Genomic DNA, 17291 nt, shown 5'->3' with positions numbered 1-17291 from the left:
AAACATATACAGAATGTTGTAACAGGACATTTTATGTCAAAGGGTTTCAAAATAAGCATTTAATGACAGAATCCCTCCCCCTTACAATGCAGCATGTCCTTAAAAAAAAACTCTCAGAGTTGAAACACAGTTAACACAGTTAAGGCAGCAGTGGTGAGTTTCTCAGTCCAAACAACACATTAATCACAGAACGCTTTGGGTCCTCTCTGATGACATATTTGTCCCAGTTAGGCTTTAGGTCTTGATAGCTTTTGCAAAGCAGCCATCACATTGGATCACTTGGTTATGCAAAAACATGGGGGTCAGCAAATCTCCCAGGGCCTTCGCACACACACCACACTACAGGAAAAAGAAGCACTCAATATCAACATTATGCAATGACATGAGTCTGTCAGATTCAGTACACAGCCACAGATGTGAGAAGTGCTTCTTAAAAGGAGAAGAACAAACCTTAAGACAGTCAGGGTGGCACCTCACCAGAGGTTCACTGAATGTGATCTTCACGTTTCCATCGATTAGTGTGTCACAGAATGAACAAAACGGTATGCCAGTACTGCAGGAGAGAGACAGTGTTAAAAAGAACATCGCCTATACGTATGAACTAAATAAAAAAAAACACACTTTTAACTTACAGACCTTACTTTGCATAATATCCATTATGTTTGAATAAAATAAATTGAATAGATATTTATTGCATTTAAAGGCACTGTGAAGAGTTTTCATGTTATTTATTCTGGTGACTCCTTTGGATTAACTTAATATTTATTGTGAACTAATGGGTGAATGTGACGAGTAGTGTAATAGTGCTCCCATGAGCACTATCACCCATTGTGTTTTAGATGTGGCTCTTGCCAATGTGTGAATTTGTTGCGGAAGCAAATTAATGGAACGCAGATCTTTTAAAAGAATACTTCAAAACAAAGCATACTTCTTTTTGCTAATCTTGTTCCAGTATTTACTATGCATAGATACAGGGCAGCGCAGGTAGATTGGATATTTTTTGCATTGCATCTGTTATTGCACATTACATTATTGAAACATAATCTATAATTTTGTATTAAATCCTCTCACAGGGTCAAAACTTATCCACACCCCAGGGTGCCAGGAGACTTTTTCAGTGCTGCTTATAGCCCTGATTTACATAGGTTGTATGAGGCTTTTTTCAAATTGTACAACAAAAATTAAAGCTGCTGTTGGTAGGAATGGTGTAAAAAAATGTATTTTTTTTCTGCTGGGTTGGAGAAAAGGTCATAATACCCGTCTGTACTCATCTGCAAGTGAAGTAATTTGAGATAATGGCGAAATCTGTGTTTTCCAATGCCTTTGTATCAAGCAATGTTATTATTCCCCTCTTTCACATTATCACGGACCAATCAGAGCTACCCCCTGACCCTCTGTCCTGATCGGTCGAGTGGTGTCCCCTACTATGACGCCCTGATTGGCTGGGAAGCCACTACTTGGGTGGGGTTCGAGAGCAGAGGGGGGAGTGGGAGTTGAGTGAGAGGAAATCTGGTGGGGAGGGGTAGTGTTAACATTTGAAATCTCTCACCAAACGGATGTTTATATCACGACTACCAACAGCAGCTTTAAGTTAGAATGTTAAACACAGGCAAAGTTTCAAACTGTGAGGGAAATGTGTGTTGGAGTTAGCAAAATCCCTCGGATGAGACTGCAGGCTGTTCTGAACAGCTTCTTCAAAAAGTTAAAGCATAAGAATTCGGAAAGATCATTATTTGTTCAAATTGTGACATCACCAGTTGGTGAATCTCCTTTAACGGACACATTTGTCATTTTAAGAAGAGAAACAAAACTTTGTTAAATGGCAGCAGGGAAGGAGGATACCTGAATGCTAGATTCCGGAAAGCTTGGGGAGGCTTAAAGGGACAGTAGCTAAAATTTTGCTTTTCAGACAAGAAATTAGGGGATTCAAAGACACCAGCCTGAGATGAGTAAATCATTGTTTTGCTTAAAATCATGTAAATTGACTAAAAAGCTTTCAGAAGGCCAATATAAAACCTGAATACATGAGTATATTACCCCCTCTTTAAAGTTATGAGTTCTAATAGTGTTTTCTTTAAAATTAGATATTACCTGGTTTCTTTCAGTATGTATCGTGGCTCCTCCACAAGCTTCTGTATCACTTCAGGGCTACAAATAAAATTCACAACAAGCACTCAGTGAAAACATATGAGCATTGTAAAGTTAATGTGTTTTGGTTATTTTACAAGGGCATACTCACATTTTAGTCTCCTCAGACTCTTGGATCAGTTTTGTCTCCTCTGTGTCAGTTTCTTTTAGATCAGGCAGCGGTTCGGGAACAGTTTCAGCTGTGGGTATCTCCTCGTCTAATGCATCCGTTAATTCAATCAGTTTGTAGGTGGTCTTATCCTGAGTGACTTCAGCATCTGGAGCTGTTACGGGTTCAACTGCATCAACCACAGGTTCAGCTGCACTCTCAGGTGCCAGCTCAACACTTTGCTCGACAACAGGCTGGACCACGCTTTCAACAACCTCCTCAACGGTGGTCTCTGAAACCGGCTCTACTGAGGCTGCAGACTGAACTTCACACTCAACGGATTTTACTTCAGTCTCAGGAGCTGCTGGAGCGGGCGAAACAGACACAGTATCTGCAACTATATCAGGCACAGGGTCTACATGGCCTTGGGGGGCGACTTTTTCTTCTGCAGTTTCAGTCACAACAGGAATTTCATGTACTGACTCCACAGCAACCTCAGCTACAGCTTCAACAGTTTCCTTTGCAGCCTCTTCAGTACCTTTCTCAGAGCTCACCTCTGTGGCAGCTTCAGCAGCAACTTGAGTGGGCGATTCAGATGCAGATTCTGCCGATAACTCAGCCACTGTTTCAACACTTTCTTGGACAGCAGCCTCCTCTCCTGGCTTTGCATCAGTCACATCACCCTTGTCAGATGATGGCTCCACTGCGACTTCAGTTACAGCTTTAATAATTTCTTCGGCTGCATGCTCTGCAGGACTGCTCTCCTCTGCAGACTGATCGGTTGGCTCTACTGCTGCTGCCTCCACATTCATTGTATCTACTGTCTTAGGTTCAGTTGAACGTTCACCTTGAGGTGTTGAATTAGCTGGAGATGCAACAGGGACTTCAGCCGTGTCTTTGACCTCTTCTACGGCAGGAGTTTCTGAAACCGGATCTTCCACATGAACATCTGCTGAGATCTTAGCTTCATCAGCTGTTTGATCTGCAAGTGCTTCCTTGATTTCTGCAACTGTGTCCACAATTTGTTGCACAGCAGGATCTTCTGCAGAAGCAACTGTTTGTGCTTCACCATCTGGGATACTTTCTTCTACAAGAACTTCTGCAGCGACCACAGCAGCTGCCTCAATGTGTTCTCCGTTAATCTGTTCAACTGCTGCTTCTGCATTAGCATCCTTGATTTCTGTTTTGATATCGGTGACTGATATTTCTGGTTGCGGCTCACCATTCTGCACAAGTGGCTCAGTGGCTGCTTGAGGCCTGAAAGACAGGATAGTATCTTATTTAAATCTATACAAAATAGCACTGAAGAGTAATCCGTGCACTCATCATTTTCATATTCACTTTTAGTTTCAGTCAACAGACAGGTGCTCTTGAAAACTCACTTTGTATCATCTTTGGTTTCCACCGCTGACTCCCCGGGAATAACTTCTTCACTCTTTGCCTGGTTAGCTGATACACTGGAATGAAGAACGGAGAGTAAGAACATGCAAAATACACACATATGGCAAAAATTAAATATTTGGTTTAGATGATCAACCTTGAAACAAGTGGATTTCTGGAGGAGTGGTGGTAAGTTGATCTGTTCATGTGGAATTAAAATTCAGTACATAAACAGACTTTTAGATGGAACAAACTCTGTCTTTGAGGAGGACTCAGCGGATCATTTACTGATCTGTAAGGTAAGAATAAGATGCCAACCTTGAAAAGAACCTTGGCATGCATCACCTCAGAGAAGACTACAAAACAGGGGAAAGTACAATCTTACTAATTAATTTTTGACACCTACATTTAAAGATTTCATCAGCTTTACACTACTCAGGCTTAAAATTCCCATCAAAGCCAAATGCTCCACCACATTGTGTATGAGGGAGTGTAATCTTTTCATAAGGCTCATCTGCAGCCTACACACACACAAAATGTTGAAGTATGTCCTTTATATTGGAGGATGAGCACAACAAATCAAGCATATAGGTCACAAGACTATATAATGAGTGGTAAAAATAGGGCAAGCGTTGTGGATTGATGAAATGATGCTGAGAAACAGAGCCTTAAATGTCAACAAATGCATTTTAACAATGTAAATATCACTGAGCATGCGACACTGAAATAAGCATGAGGAGCTGTTTTCTAAAAAAAAAAAAAAAAAAGGCCAGTTATGCATGAGTCAATTTGGTCCTAGTTTGTGACTCACATCCATCACCAATCCAGAAAATGAATCAGAGCAACAAATATATATATATATATATATATATATATATATATATATATATATATATATATATACATATATATATATATTGGAAAATGGTCAATCATGTCTGCTTTAGCAAACCATCTCAAAAATGCTGTATGTTTGGATGGATTGTAAGGCCATGGTCCACTTAAGAGTAGAGCAGGTGAGCCTAATTTTCAAAACAGAGTAGATCAGGTGGCGCTACTGTTTTTTTTTTTGTTTTTTTTCTTCATATCAAGTTTTCTGTTAGACAAGTTAAAATAGTGTTTGTTCGTGAAATGTAAGCATTATTACAGAAGAGGATTAGAGCCACTGAAAAATAAAAAATGAAGGTCCAATATATATTTTTAATGTTTTTGTTCTGAGAAAAAAGTCTGAATTCTAACTTTTTTCTCAGACTAATAATAAAATATATTGAACCTTGATTTTTTTCCCCCAGTGGATTAAAGTTAGAATTCTTGGAAAAATTCTGAATTCTGAGATTAAAGTCAGAATTCTGAGATTAAAGTCAGAGTTCTGAGATTAAAGTCAGAGTTCTGAGAAAAAAAATCAGACAATTCTGACTTTTTTCTCGGAACAAAAACATAAAAAAAAGTATTGGACCTTATTTATTTTTTTAGTGGCCCTAATCCTCTTCCGTACATCATAGTTTTAGATTACTTGCTTTCTTTTCTATTAAAAAAACATTCGTCTCTACCTTGTAGCTGCAGGCTTAATTAATTGTTCCACAATTGTGTTAAGAGTTTGACATTTATTTTGAAAAAGGAACCTCATGACTTTTATTTTGACGATACCATCAAACAACATCCGGGCTACTTCCGGTGTCTCCTGGCTTGTTGAATGGCAATGTTAGCACCACCATGCTAAGTAGTAGTTCAGTTCTAGTAAAACATAACCTTGCCATTTTAACTTTCTTTAACCGACATTAATTGAGCGGTGATAGGAGGATAAAAGCTTCACTTTATTTATGATAGAAAGCTGATTTATTCTCAATAAACCCCGCCGGGCTTCATTCACATCACCCTGTATACAAACACTAACGTGAGGTGCAGGAGTCTTCTTCTGTTCCCCACTTCATTTCAGTACGAGGACTTCTCACAACCGCCCCGGTAAGAGACCTGGTACAACATGTTTCTCTACTCTACAGGAGAACTTTGACTGAGACGGGCTCTGAAAGTAGACAGTGTTTCTCTGGTTCATAAGAGAGCAACAATCCTCACACTTGAGTTCAGAAAAGTCACACTTGCTGGTTCGTGATGTCTGCTATCTGTCAGCGATAAAACTATGAGCATGCCACCTAAATTTGTCAGGCAGCTATTTTAAGAGCATGAAGATTGTTCAGATCATGTTTGAGATTTGGAACTGCAGTCATATCTGAGAAAACAGCCAGGGGTGTATTACTTGCAAGCAGGGGTGTAATCCAGAGGCTTGAACAGGGGTGGCATTGCCCCCTCCTTGATACAAGTGCAACCCCAACATAATCTATGTGTGGCCATTGTTCTTGTCAGAGGTGGGATTTATGTCAAACCAACTATTTGGACTGTATTTCGACTGGCAGCTAGTAGTTTCCTGTGGATTTTGAATCATGAATAAAATATTAAACAGTGGCGGTTTTCGAAACGGCCTGCTACATACTACCTACCTATGTAGTATTCAGTATGTACAGCCTACTATATACTGCGTTTGAATTTAGTATGTAGTATGACTGTTCTGTTCAATCTGTGTTGCAGTACGCTGAGCCAGACGTCACTGAATTTCCGGTTTCGGAAAGCGGAAGTAAACAACAGCCGAGCTGATGGATAAACTGCTTCTATAGCATCCACTTATGATTTAAAAAGATAGGAAGTAGTTTATATGGAATTTAATAATTTTCACAACACCTAAAAACTGAGTTCCCCCCATCCAAAAAAAGAAAAGAAAAGAAAAAGCGGAACAAGCGCTGTGCATTGTGGGAAACAGTACGAGAGGCAGACTGGTCCGATGCATACTGTGAAATTTTCCCGAATCAGTAGACATCCGGGGAGTTCTGGCATACTGCAGATTTTGCTCTTGTTCACATACTACATCCTGAATTTTGGCCAAATCAGTACGTACTGCTAGTATAGTAGGTGGTTTCAAAAACAGCCAGTGTGTATGAGTTTGTGTGCAGGTTTTTAAGTTGGGTACTTTAAATTGGGGCTTTGGGCAAACCACTCTGCCACTCTGTTGTGTAAATTTTCAAAGTAAAAAATAAATAAATAAATAAAATATGATGCATAGATGTATAGAATTGATCAATGGAGACAGATTAGGTAAGTTAATGCTATTTATTCCGGTGTGTGCAGACACATACCCTATGCCACCCCTGCATAAATCAGTGCCCCAGTTTAGCTGCCTCTGTAAAATATGTCTTTACTGGTTGCTGCATTAAAGCAGCCCTGGTTTGGTTAGAAATGTGAAGTATAGGTTAAAACTTATACAAAGTTGTTTGTTGTTCGTGATTAAAAGCCATTTTATTGTGAAATCATCAGTTTGGGGTTAAACAGGTAAAAACAGTCTTAATCCACTCCATATTCATTAAACTGGAGTTTGATTATTCGGCATGTGTACGATCTTGTGGTCTGGGTGTTGAAAGTGCATTTATGTTCCTGTTTACATGGAAGCATATATGTACCAAAATTAAAATGAAGAAGCAATTTTGAAAATTAATTGCATTAACAGCAATGATTTTTAATTTTCTAAATATGTGTGCATTATTTGACTCATAAATAAAATTAATATTCAATAATCCTATTTTCATTTTAATTTTCATCTTCAACAATGCTGATTAATTTCCACAATTAAAATGAAAAAGGAAATGACATGTGCTTTTTAATTTTCAAAAAAAGCCCCGCTAAATTACTACCATAAATCAAATTAAAAAGAAAATTCGAAAATTAAAATGCATTCAAAGAAATGCTTTTCAATTTTCAGGATGAATATGCATTCATTTTACTCAAAAATAAAATGTAAAGGCAATCCTCCCTTTTTCATTTGAACTTTCATTTTCAAGCTTGCACATTTTGTAATACAACTGAAATGAAAACGGAAAGCACATTGCTTTTTCGTTTTCAAATCTGCCCGGCTAAATCTGTAACAAAATTCAAACCAACTCGAAAATGAAACCGTAATGTGCGGGGCGCAGGAATGTGATGTCAGACTTCAATTTTAATTTTGGTACATATATGCTTCCATAGTTTTACAGATATAATAAGTGTTAACTGATGTGAAATAAGATGTCAGCTTGTGTCACCATGCCAAACATCAGCTTGTTTGTGTCTTCTAACTGGAAACAGGTCACAAATCCCAAATTGCTCCAGCTAGTGAGAGGTTCATTGTTCTGAGGATCTTTTAGCTCTTTATTTTTATGCAATAATAATTATGAGTTGTGTTATGACAGAGAGTCTCCTGTGTGGTAGTATGTGCTGGAGACTCTGTTGCTAATTTTTGGAGAATTGCACTTATAAATAAGGAAATGATGTAATTCCCTCAGCAACCAGGAAAAAGGCCTGGAGGAGCTGAGCGCTGTCTGCTGTTAATACTTGTCAAGGTGAAAGTGTAGACCAAAGAAGATGAAAAGCCCTGAATGTGTTTAGTCTTTCTTAAGAAGTTTTATGTTAATTAAGTGACTGAAAAATGTTTTGGTTATATTGGGTTTATGAGGTTGCTTTGTTGTAATTATCATTTATGTTTGCATTATTCAGGCCCCTGTTCTTCTATCATCCCAGACATAATGCCATCGAGGAATCATCTTGACAAAATCGGGAGGAAGACAAAGAAGAAATGGACAGAGGAGGCGATGGAGCGAGCTCTGATTGAGGTGAAGTCGGGGAGGTGCACGGTGAGACAGGCGGCCAAGCAGTTCGGTGTTCCTAAATCTTCTCTGGGGGACAGAGTCAGTGGACGGGTGACACCAGGGTGTCGTAGCGGGCCAGCTCAGCTTATAACATCAGCAGATGAAGAACTGCTGGTGGAGTTCTCTTTATATATGTCCAAGCATGGATTCCCACTGACAAAGCAGCAGCTGGTGTCTTTTGCCTCGTCCATTTATAAGCGGCAGCACCGCAGGGTGGCGTTCTCTAAACTAGGCCAGACCTGGTGGCTGAATTTTCGAAAACGTCAAGAAAAGAATTTAACAATTCAGCCAGCGGACAATGTGGTCCGAGGGAGGACGGTGTGTGTAAGGAAAGAAGCAGTAGATGAGTTTTGTCACTTACTGAGCACTGTGATGGACGCACGTGAGCTCAGAGACAAACCTCAACAGATCTTCAACTGCAATGAGACAGGTTTCCAGCTCGGCAGGAAGAGGGTGATTCTTCCCAAAGCTGCCAGTCAGGGCTTCAAACCAACATTAGGCCTGAGAGACCACATCTCTGTCCTGGCTTGCTTTAATGCAGCTGGAGAGGATATTCCCCCATTTATTATCTACTCAAAAGCCTACCCAGGAGGAGTTTGTTACAAAACACAAGGACCTCCTGATGCCCTCTATGGATGGTCAGACTCGGGGTGTATCAACTCTGAGCTTTTCAAGAAATGGTTTCTTAAACACTTCCTCCCCCGCGCACCAAAGGAGCGCCCGCTGCTGCTTATTTTCGACGGTCACAAGTCCCCCGTGAACCTGGAGGTGGTGGAAGCAGCTCGTAAAGAAGATGTCATCCTTCTCTGCCTTCCTCCTCATTGCTCCCACATCCTGCAGCCACTGGAAGCAGGCCTCTTTGTCCTCCTGAGGCAGCGTTTCGCAGCGCTCATAGGCGACGGATGTGCCACAGACTCACACTTTGCAGTCAGCAAGAAAGAGTTCTCAGGTGTATTTAAAGCGACGTATCAGGTGGTGGAGGAGGAAGATGGTGTCAGGACTGTGAAGGAGGGCTTTAGGAAATGTGGCATTTATCCGCTGAGTCATTTCGCCATAAATGATGGTCATTTAATGCAGTCACACGGCATAGAGTCAGCAGCTGGAGGCTCCTTGTCCACATCAGCACAGGGGCTGCACAGTTTAGAAGACATTACAGCGGCTGGACCTTCCTCTTAACTCCTCACCGCCTATAACTCATCAGTCAACTGTCAGGAAGAGAGACTGACTGATGTATTTTAACTTTAATATGCACAAATTAATTCAGTTATCTGACATACTGAATGGGTTTCCTGCTTGAGTATTGTGCTCCTTGTAGAGGAGTCAGGCCTATGTGGAAATAGCAGTCTGTGCTGATGATTATAAGAACAAGGTTGAAACACAAATTTCGATTTCTGATACAGAAATCTGTGGAAAAATGCATTTGCCTTAACCTCTTCGGGCCCTCATAAAGTAAATATAATGGAACTGATACAGACAAAAGAAACACTCTTTCATCCAACTGTTCACAAATCACATCCATATAAAGCCTGCAAGGAGGAGTTGGAAGTACAAGATGCTTGATTTTCAGGCATCAGAAGCCTGAGCGCCTTAGAACTACTACTGTACAACACACTAACTTATTTAACAGCTCTGTCTGTTTGTGTGTGAACAATGCCCAGCCAGCTAGCTAAGCTAACTCACATCAAGCGGTATGAACAAATAAATGTTGTGCGTTTGTTGTCTATTTTGATGGATCCATGATAGAAAGCGGCGAATGAGTCTACATGCTGCATGATGTTCTCCAGCTTTCTGGACTCATTCAGCTCGAATAACATTTTACAGCACAATATCAGACTACTGTTTTTCAAAGGCAAGTATCCAAGGAGAACATTTGCACAGAGATCTACAGAGACTCTTGAAACTTGTAATGAAGTGATCTTTTCTCTGTGTTGTCCAGTCAAGCTGTGAAACACATGCACAGAACAGAGTGGTGAACAGGGCTTTTCTGATACTGATAGAGGAGAAATGATACCATGTCTGTGTAACCACTCAGTTGGGAATGTATTATTCCTTTTCTAAAATACTCTGATATATTGGAGCCATAAAGTAGTCAAAGACGAGTGTTCTGTTCTGTATAAAAAGATGCCACTGGGGAAAAATACAGTCTTTTTATGATTTGGGGATGGGTGTGTTTTTACATGAATGTGTTTATTTATGTCACCTTAACTATTCTCATGGAAGAATGGATCTTATAGGGATTGTCTCAGGGACAAAAAGCCTGAATAAAGGTATTTAATAACTGTTGTTGCTGCACAAATGTGTCCGTAAGCTTAATAATTTACTGAAGAGGGCTGGAATCTGTGATGTAATATCGATGCAATAGATACAGCTGGGACAAAACACACGGTGGAAACACTGCAGCAGGGGTATTCAACTAAAATTGCAAGAGGTCCAGTTAGGAAAAATTTCTTGAAGCAAAGGTCCGAAAGATCATAATGTCTAACTATTTAGTGGGATATACTCTATCTGCATGTAATGAATACCTGACTGTCAACTTAAATGAATTCAGTATGATTCAAAAACTTTTCAAAACAAATATTTAAACCAGGGTTGCCAACTTTGAGTGTCAGGAGTTAGATTTTTTTATGACATGGACCTTATCACACTTGCATTTAATCACATGCACTTATTATGATCACACAGGATTGAACACAATAAATGATCAGTGGTGCACTCTGGCTGCTTCGAGGGGCAGGGGCGAGGAAAATCGAACAGCACTCCCTTTCAAACCTTATACCCCAAAATGTAGGATTAATTTAAATATGTTGAGGCAGAGGGGGGTCTGGGGGTCCTCCCCCAGGGGAATTTTGAGGATCTAAAACTTAATTCCTGCATTCTGGTGAATATGTTGACCATTTGTGCTGGAAATTAAATTATGAAAAAGGAAACACAAAATGATTGATATAGCCTATAAATAGCAAAAAAATGAATTCAAATCCCTGTGTTGCGTGACTATCAAAAACTAAATTAGTCACAGAGAGGGGAATACAGGGATCTGTCTGACGCGCTGACTCCAAGAGAGGAAACATGAAGTTGTACTGCAATTCGAGGGTGTTTATTTGGCCTTCTCGATAAAACATACTTTCAAACATACATTTTATGTAGATGCACTTGCAGAACTGAACTATATGATGGTAAAAAGCTTTAGCGGTCAACAGAAATATCAGCACCCTGCCTCCTCTCTCCCTGCACCACGCAAAAAGATTCACAGGCAGTTGCAGGTGATATTCATTAGGCAATCAGTCAGCCCCAGTGACACACACACACACACACACACACACAAACACTCCCAGTGAAAAGTGAGAAACCCACCCCTGCCTCTACACCCTGAAAGAAGCTTACATTCCAGTAAAATTTGAAGTTATTTTTCATGAGACCTCTTTAAAACTGAGGAGTTCACTTTAAATCAGAGGTTTAAAAAAAAGAAAGAGTCATAATAACTGTTGACACACTTAAATCAATAAACAGTCTCTGAGGTGTTTGACTAAACTCCCAAACTGGTGGCAGTCAGGGGTCCCAATCATTCAGGACTCACTTCAGATCTGAGTGGGTAAAAAAGCTGCGCCGGTTAAAATAGAAGCGCCCGTCAGATTTTAAATCAGAACTTCTGTTTTGGCTGTAGGTCCGGGTCCGTATGGGACGGCTTCTCGGTCCAGTTAGTGACCTATGCACTACAGCATGTGTTAATACTTGTAAGTTTGTACTCTGTGCATGTTGTCATGTTTGCACAGAAAACCATTAAAAAAATCAAAGGTGCATTTGACACATTATAACTCAGAGTCAATGACTAGTAACATATTTGTTTGTTGCTCAAACATGTTTTAATTTAATACTTAGAATATAATTCAAAATGTTTATAAGAAAGCTGAAGTGGTCCTGAAGTGTTGCAGAGCAAACATGCAGGTGTTCAAGCTTCTGTATGTTCCTGCGAGCCTTCAGGGGAACACCTCCCATAGGTGCATGTATTTGCAGAAAGCAGAAAAACAAGCCCCGGTCAGCCTGCATCACACTGTAAGTCTTTATGGAGGCAACAAAGCAGCCTAGGGCTAACTTCATGTTTATGTATGTTAATTTCACATATGGTGATTTGTGTGCCTGCAGCCTTTTTGTGTTTTTGTGTTTTTGTTCTGACACAACAAAGTCTGAGGAGATTTTCTGCCGGATTCTAAGAGCAGCCACTTCAGGGGTTTTTTGGTTCACAGTGGGTTTTAACATCTTTTTGAATCAGTGGCGTCATCACAGCCTGAGTCTAGTTCTTAAATATCAGCTGGTCAAAAGAGATGTATTTCTAACCCATAAATCCGCTAGATTATTTAGTAGATTTTTAAAAAAAAGAGAAAGATCATTTAGAATCTGATTCAGATGCATTCTCATGATGTGTCAAACTACATCTTTTTCAAATATTGCATCATTTACTAGTGCTGCTTGAAACAAATACTGAAACATTGAATCGACATGAAGCATTTGTGGGGAAAATCCTGAGGGGCTTCTAAACATTTGGTACACTCAAAATTGCGACATCTGCTGGCAAATCTTTGGCACTTCATCTTAAGGGATGGATAAAATCTAAAACCAAGTCACAACACAAAAGCTCTTTTTCGGACATAATGGCATCCAGTAAAAACTGTATAAAGCAGAGTCTGCTGTTCTTTATATCACAATGGTGTGACATCTTCTCTAATAAGAGTGTGGGCATTTTTGACAATAAAATGCGGCATCAAAAACAACTCAGCCCCATTTCTACTGAGCCAATGAATCTGCTTTGCACCAATATTAACTTACATAATATTACCTAACATGTCATTCCTTTTAAAACAGACATTATTCACATCTCTAAATATTCAATCAGTAGCACTCACTCAAATTTCTTCACCGCGGAGAGGACATATGACTTCGGCCTGACTACTCTCGGTTTGGTCTCCACCACAGCCTCTTCCATCCTGTGGGACAGAGTTAGTGGTGGTGAATTTACAGAATCATTCATGTAAATAAAAAGTATTGTGCACAAGTGTAAAAAGTGAAGTAAAGCAGCATCTACAGTGGTGCTCATAAGTTTACATACCCTCGCAGAATTTGTGTGTGTTTTTTTTTTTTTGCCACCATTCAGAGAATATGAGTGATGAGAGAAAAACTTTACTTGGTTAGTGGTTGGGTGAAGCCATTTATTATCAAACAACTGTGTTTACTCTTTTTATATAATAATGACAACAGAAACTACCCAAGAAATCATAAGTTCTGCTAGGGTATGTAAACTTATGAGCACAACTGTATCTCAGCATAACATAAAAATGTAGGAAACAAAACCAACAACAGAATTACATTTGTATGTGATATTAATTGACTTATTTATTCGAATGAAAACGTCTTCATTTTTAATAACTGAGGGTACCTGGTGTTCTCCTGCTCTTCCCTTGGCTGTCTCGACTTGTGGATCCAGCTGAGATCGTTCTTCAGTGAAGTCCGCACTCTGGTGGTTTGAAACACCTTGTTTCTATCAACATCTACAAACAACAGATTGTCTGTCAGTACTGGCTGAGCACCTATAAAACCTCCACAAAATATTTATTGGGTTAGAGAATAAAACTTGGAGCAGAGTGTGACTCACTTTGTGTCATGGTGCTGTTCTCAGTGGATCCACCTGATGAAATGATTTCAAGATTAAAAATGTTCTCCAAATTTCTTCACATGTAATCCATACTTTTAAGCGATACTCAGTGGAACTGTAACTGTCTCACATTGGTCCAATGCACTGACTTCAGACCTGTTTACTAATTTTTCAGCATCTCATACACAACCTGTTGTACTGCATTCTACAGGGAATCAACTCCCCCAGACTTAAAAAGTGACGTTAAGTATTTATTGCTTGTAAACTGATGACTCTTGACAACTACAGCATATTCCATTATACATTTAGGTAATATTTGCAATGCTCTTTTGAGTGCTAAGTACATTTTATGTATAAAGTAACTAAAATCCTGGCATATTAGTCCAAGGATGTATCTACGGATAGATTCTACAGTCACCATCCACTGCTTTTCGCACAAAGCCAGGGTTCACAGTGTCCTGTTATTCTGCGCATGTCGTCTGTATCCTCTTTGAGCTCGTGTTAACATTTTGACCTGCACTTTTAATCTCATATGGTGACCCTCAGAGGAGATTTAGCACCAATTATCCAGGTCAAATTCATTATGCATAGAAAATGAAAGCAATCCTGACATTGTAATGAGTCCTACTGCAGATTCAGTGAGCATGAAATCAGAAATAGTTTGAAGTCCATCCCTGCATGATGTTGTGATCTCACCTGTGCGTTGGTCGGCTGTCAGTTCAGAGTGCCGTCAAGCCTCCTCTGGGGCTCTATGTCACTCAGACAGGCAAGTAAAGACACTTCAACTTGAGCCCCCACCCCCTTTCATTTCAGAATCCTCCCACTGCTCGACTGAAAGTGCCACACCTGGATGCTGCAGTTCAGGTCGATCGAGTGGGCTGCTTTTCATGATAATCACAGAGTGGGCAGACAGATACCCATGTGTGATATGTTACCTTTCACAGTTTTTTAACATTTTTTCACTCTTGTTTGCAACATTGGGGATGTTTTTCCTGCTTAAAGTAACATGTGAAAACCTTCAAACCAGCCCTTCAAGGCTTTTACCGCATGTTTGTATTTCCACTCATTTTAGCCTTTTACCTTACACTTATAATGCTGCAAATGTGTCCAGAAGTTAAACCCTGCATTCCATACAGCATGATAAGAATAAATATCAAACTAAAGTTGAACTACATGGAAGTTAATCTTCCACCTTATCAGAAACTTTGAATTCAATGATACGCATCCATGTGAAACATGCTTGCTCTCCAGCATATCTGGGACAGGTGCACCAACAAATTAAACCACAGTTTGTTTTAAGTAGTTCTACAAAAAAAACCCAAAGTGAAGTATCTCCTGTGCAGATTGTTGAGAGTATCTGGGACACATACCAGTGAATTTTTTGGTGTTATTTTTAGTTCCATAAGCACCAAAGCCCATTTCCTTGACTATTCTTCATCAGGATACTAACAATCTTAGATACAGATATATCTCACACTATGAGCTAGAGCTATCAGCATATTGTTGTCATTGTTTATGTCAATAAAGCAACAGGTCCTCATCCTGGACTACTTTCCCACACGCATATTCCAATGCAATTTAAGTAATGAAATGTTTCTGAATTATTCATATAAATGTATCCCTCAGATATGCCAATTGCTTTACAACATTAATCACACATGCAGGGGTTTCTATAATAAATGTAATCACATTATAAAGTAGACACACTGGCTCACAGTGATAACAGTCACACTGTACATTCTTTGTTACATTCTGTCTCCGTTTTTCAGGTGTTTTGTCTTCTGTGGTAGCATTTGAAGTTGACCAAGAAACAAAAGACTTTAGATAGATAACATGTTAAAGTTGCTTGGAATCCAGCAAAACCTCCTCTGTTGGATTCCCTGTTTGGATCTCTGCCAACATGTTCAGTAAAAATTCCTCATGTTTCAACAGCATGGAATCAGAACAGAGCTTGTCAAAGTCATGTATCACATACTCTGTATAAACAAGGCTGACGTGGTCGAACAGGTACAAATTACACAACGTAATTTTTGCAGTGAAACAGAAAAGAACATTTTGAACTCAACTGTGTGTTTGTTTTATCACAATGTCTGCTTTGTTAAACTTATTTGTCAAACAAAAGGTATTTCTGTCAAATTGAGATTATTACTTTAGTGTTGGGACTAAGCAGCAGAATGAATATATTTTTTTAAGAAAATGTTTATATTTTGTAATATGTTTTGTTTATCATGTGTATCTCACCTCTCTGAAATAACACTTTGAGTATGAATATTAACCCTCCTGTTATGTTCGTTTTTTAGGGACAGCAATAATGTTCATGGGTCAAGTTGACCCGGGGAATGTTTAATTATCCAGAAGTGTCAGAACTAGAAAAAATCCCAATAAACATTTTTTTAATCTCATTATTAACTCCATTACTAACCATTTAAATCAATATTTAGTGCAATGGTGTCCTTTAATCCTCACAGATCACGGTTCAATGAGGATAACTCACTCGTTTTTCATTAAAAAAAATCATGTTAAAGCTTTTTTTAATGTACATTTGAAAGACCTAAATATAAATACAATAGTTTTACATGACATCGATTTTTGTTTATTTCATTTTTATTTTTTATTTTTTTTTATGAAGTGATGTTGATAAATTAACAGGAGACACCTCTTCTGTCACATTCTGCCCAGATTTTGATGTTGTATTTAGCTGGCTTGGAAGGTACATATTGCCTAAAATGGAAGGTACCTCTGAATGCCTCTAGCCTTTCATCCACTGTGACATTAGGGCCTGGGTTATAGAGTAGTGGAAGTTGCTCTACCCACTTGTCCTTAACTGTTCTAATGGCTGACAGCTTGTCTCTATTCGATCTCAGCTCCTGCAGTCAAATGCCGAAGTGTCCTTGGGCAAGACACTGAACCCCAAACTGCTCCCTCAGTTGTTCAGCGCATGATACATCACTACCCTGCTGAGAGTCCCCTCAATGTGGGTGGAGTTCACCCATGGAACAGAGTAGTTTGTAGTAATAGTCAACTTTACCTTCTTCATTATTATAATCTATCTGTTCTTTTGCTGTAAACATTTCACTCTGTGTCAGGTGACTGGGAAACCTGTGTGCTTTGTGTGTCTGCAGCAGATTTCAGTACTTAATGAATGTCATATTTAGCCCCACTATGAGACTCATCATGACGAAAAATACAACAACTGTTTTTGTAGAAAGATATTTCATGTAATGTGAACATTTTCAGAATGTACTTTTTTGCACTAAAATAAAATTTTGAGTTGTCCTTCTCTATTGGTTATAATGTTATGATT

General features: G+C 39.2%; 2 protein-coding genes across 4 annotated transcripts; one reads left to right on the top strand and one right to left on the bottom strand.

The window, feature by feature from the left end:
• Window positions 1-44: 44 nt before the first annotated feature.
• On the bottom strand, window positions 45-14749 carry si:dkey-125i10.3 (zinc finger protein 185). Of its 2 annotated transcripts, XM_034684426.1 has the most exons (9): window positions 14684-14749; window positions 13988-14020; window positions 13772-13883; window positions 13242-13322; window positions 3619-3693; window positions 2240-3493; window positions 2092-2148; window positions 451-553; window positions 45-339 (listed from the first exon to the last, which is right to left on the bottom strand). In XM_034684426.1, the coding sequence occupies exons 2-9, from the start codon at window positions 13995-13997 to the stop codon at window positions 235-237; spliced, it is 1797 nt and encodes a 598-aa protein (XP_034540317.1). In that variant the 5' UTR covers window positions 13998-14020; window positions 14684-14749; the 3' UTR covers window positions 45-234. The 2 variants fall into 2 exon arrangements, with proteins under 2 accessions (XP_034540317.1, XP_034540318.1); XM_034684427.1 differs by lacking the exons at window positions 13242-13322; window positions 13772-13883; window positions 13988-14020; window positions 14684-14749 and adding an exon at window positions 3774-3870.
• Window positions 5272-10635, top strand: LOC117813290. 2 transcript variants are annotated; one of them, XM_034684429.1, is made up of 2 exons: window positions 5272-5578; window positions 8216-10635. In XM_034684429.1, the coding sequence occupies exon 2, from the start codon at window positions 8221-8223 to the stop codon at window positions 9517-9519; it is 1299 nt and encodes a 432-aa protein (XP_034540320.1). In that variant the 5' UTR covers window positions 5272-5578; window positions 8216-8220; the 3' UTR covers window positions 9520-10635. The 2 variants fall into 2 exon arrangements, with proteins under 2 accessions (XP_034540320.1, XP_034540319.1); XM_034684428.1 differs by having other exon boundaries at window positions 8192-10635.
• Window positions 14750-17291: the final 2542 nt, after the last annotated feature.

This window comes from Notolabrus celidotus, chromosome 5 (assembly GCF_009762535.1).
Source record: "Notolabrus celidotus isolate fNotCel1 chromosome 5, fNotCel1.pri, whole genome shotgun sequence".
NCBI lineage: Eukaryota > Metazoa > Chordata > Actinopteri > Labriformes > Labridae > Notolabrus > Notolabrus celidotus.
This window is presented reverse-complemented; position numbering and strand designations above follow the sequence as displayed.

Excerpts from the sequence above, each read along its gene's own strand:
- LOC117813290 (XM_034684429.1), top strand. The coding sequence starts at position 8,221 with ATGCCATCGAGGAATCATCTTGACAAAATCGGGAGGAAGACAAAGAAG.
- si:dkey-125i10.3 (XM_034684426.1), bottom strand. Across the intron at positions 3,694-13,241 it reads TCCGCGGTGAAGAAATTTGA|TGTATCAGCTAACCAGGCAA; the intron begins GTGAGTGCTACT and ends TCTTCATTCCAG. Across the intron at positions 3,494-3,618 it reads GAAACCAAAGATGATACAAA|GCCTCAAGCAGCCACTGAGC; the intron begins GTGAGTTTTCAA and ends CCTGTCTTTCAG.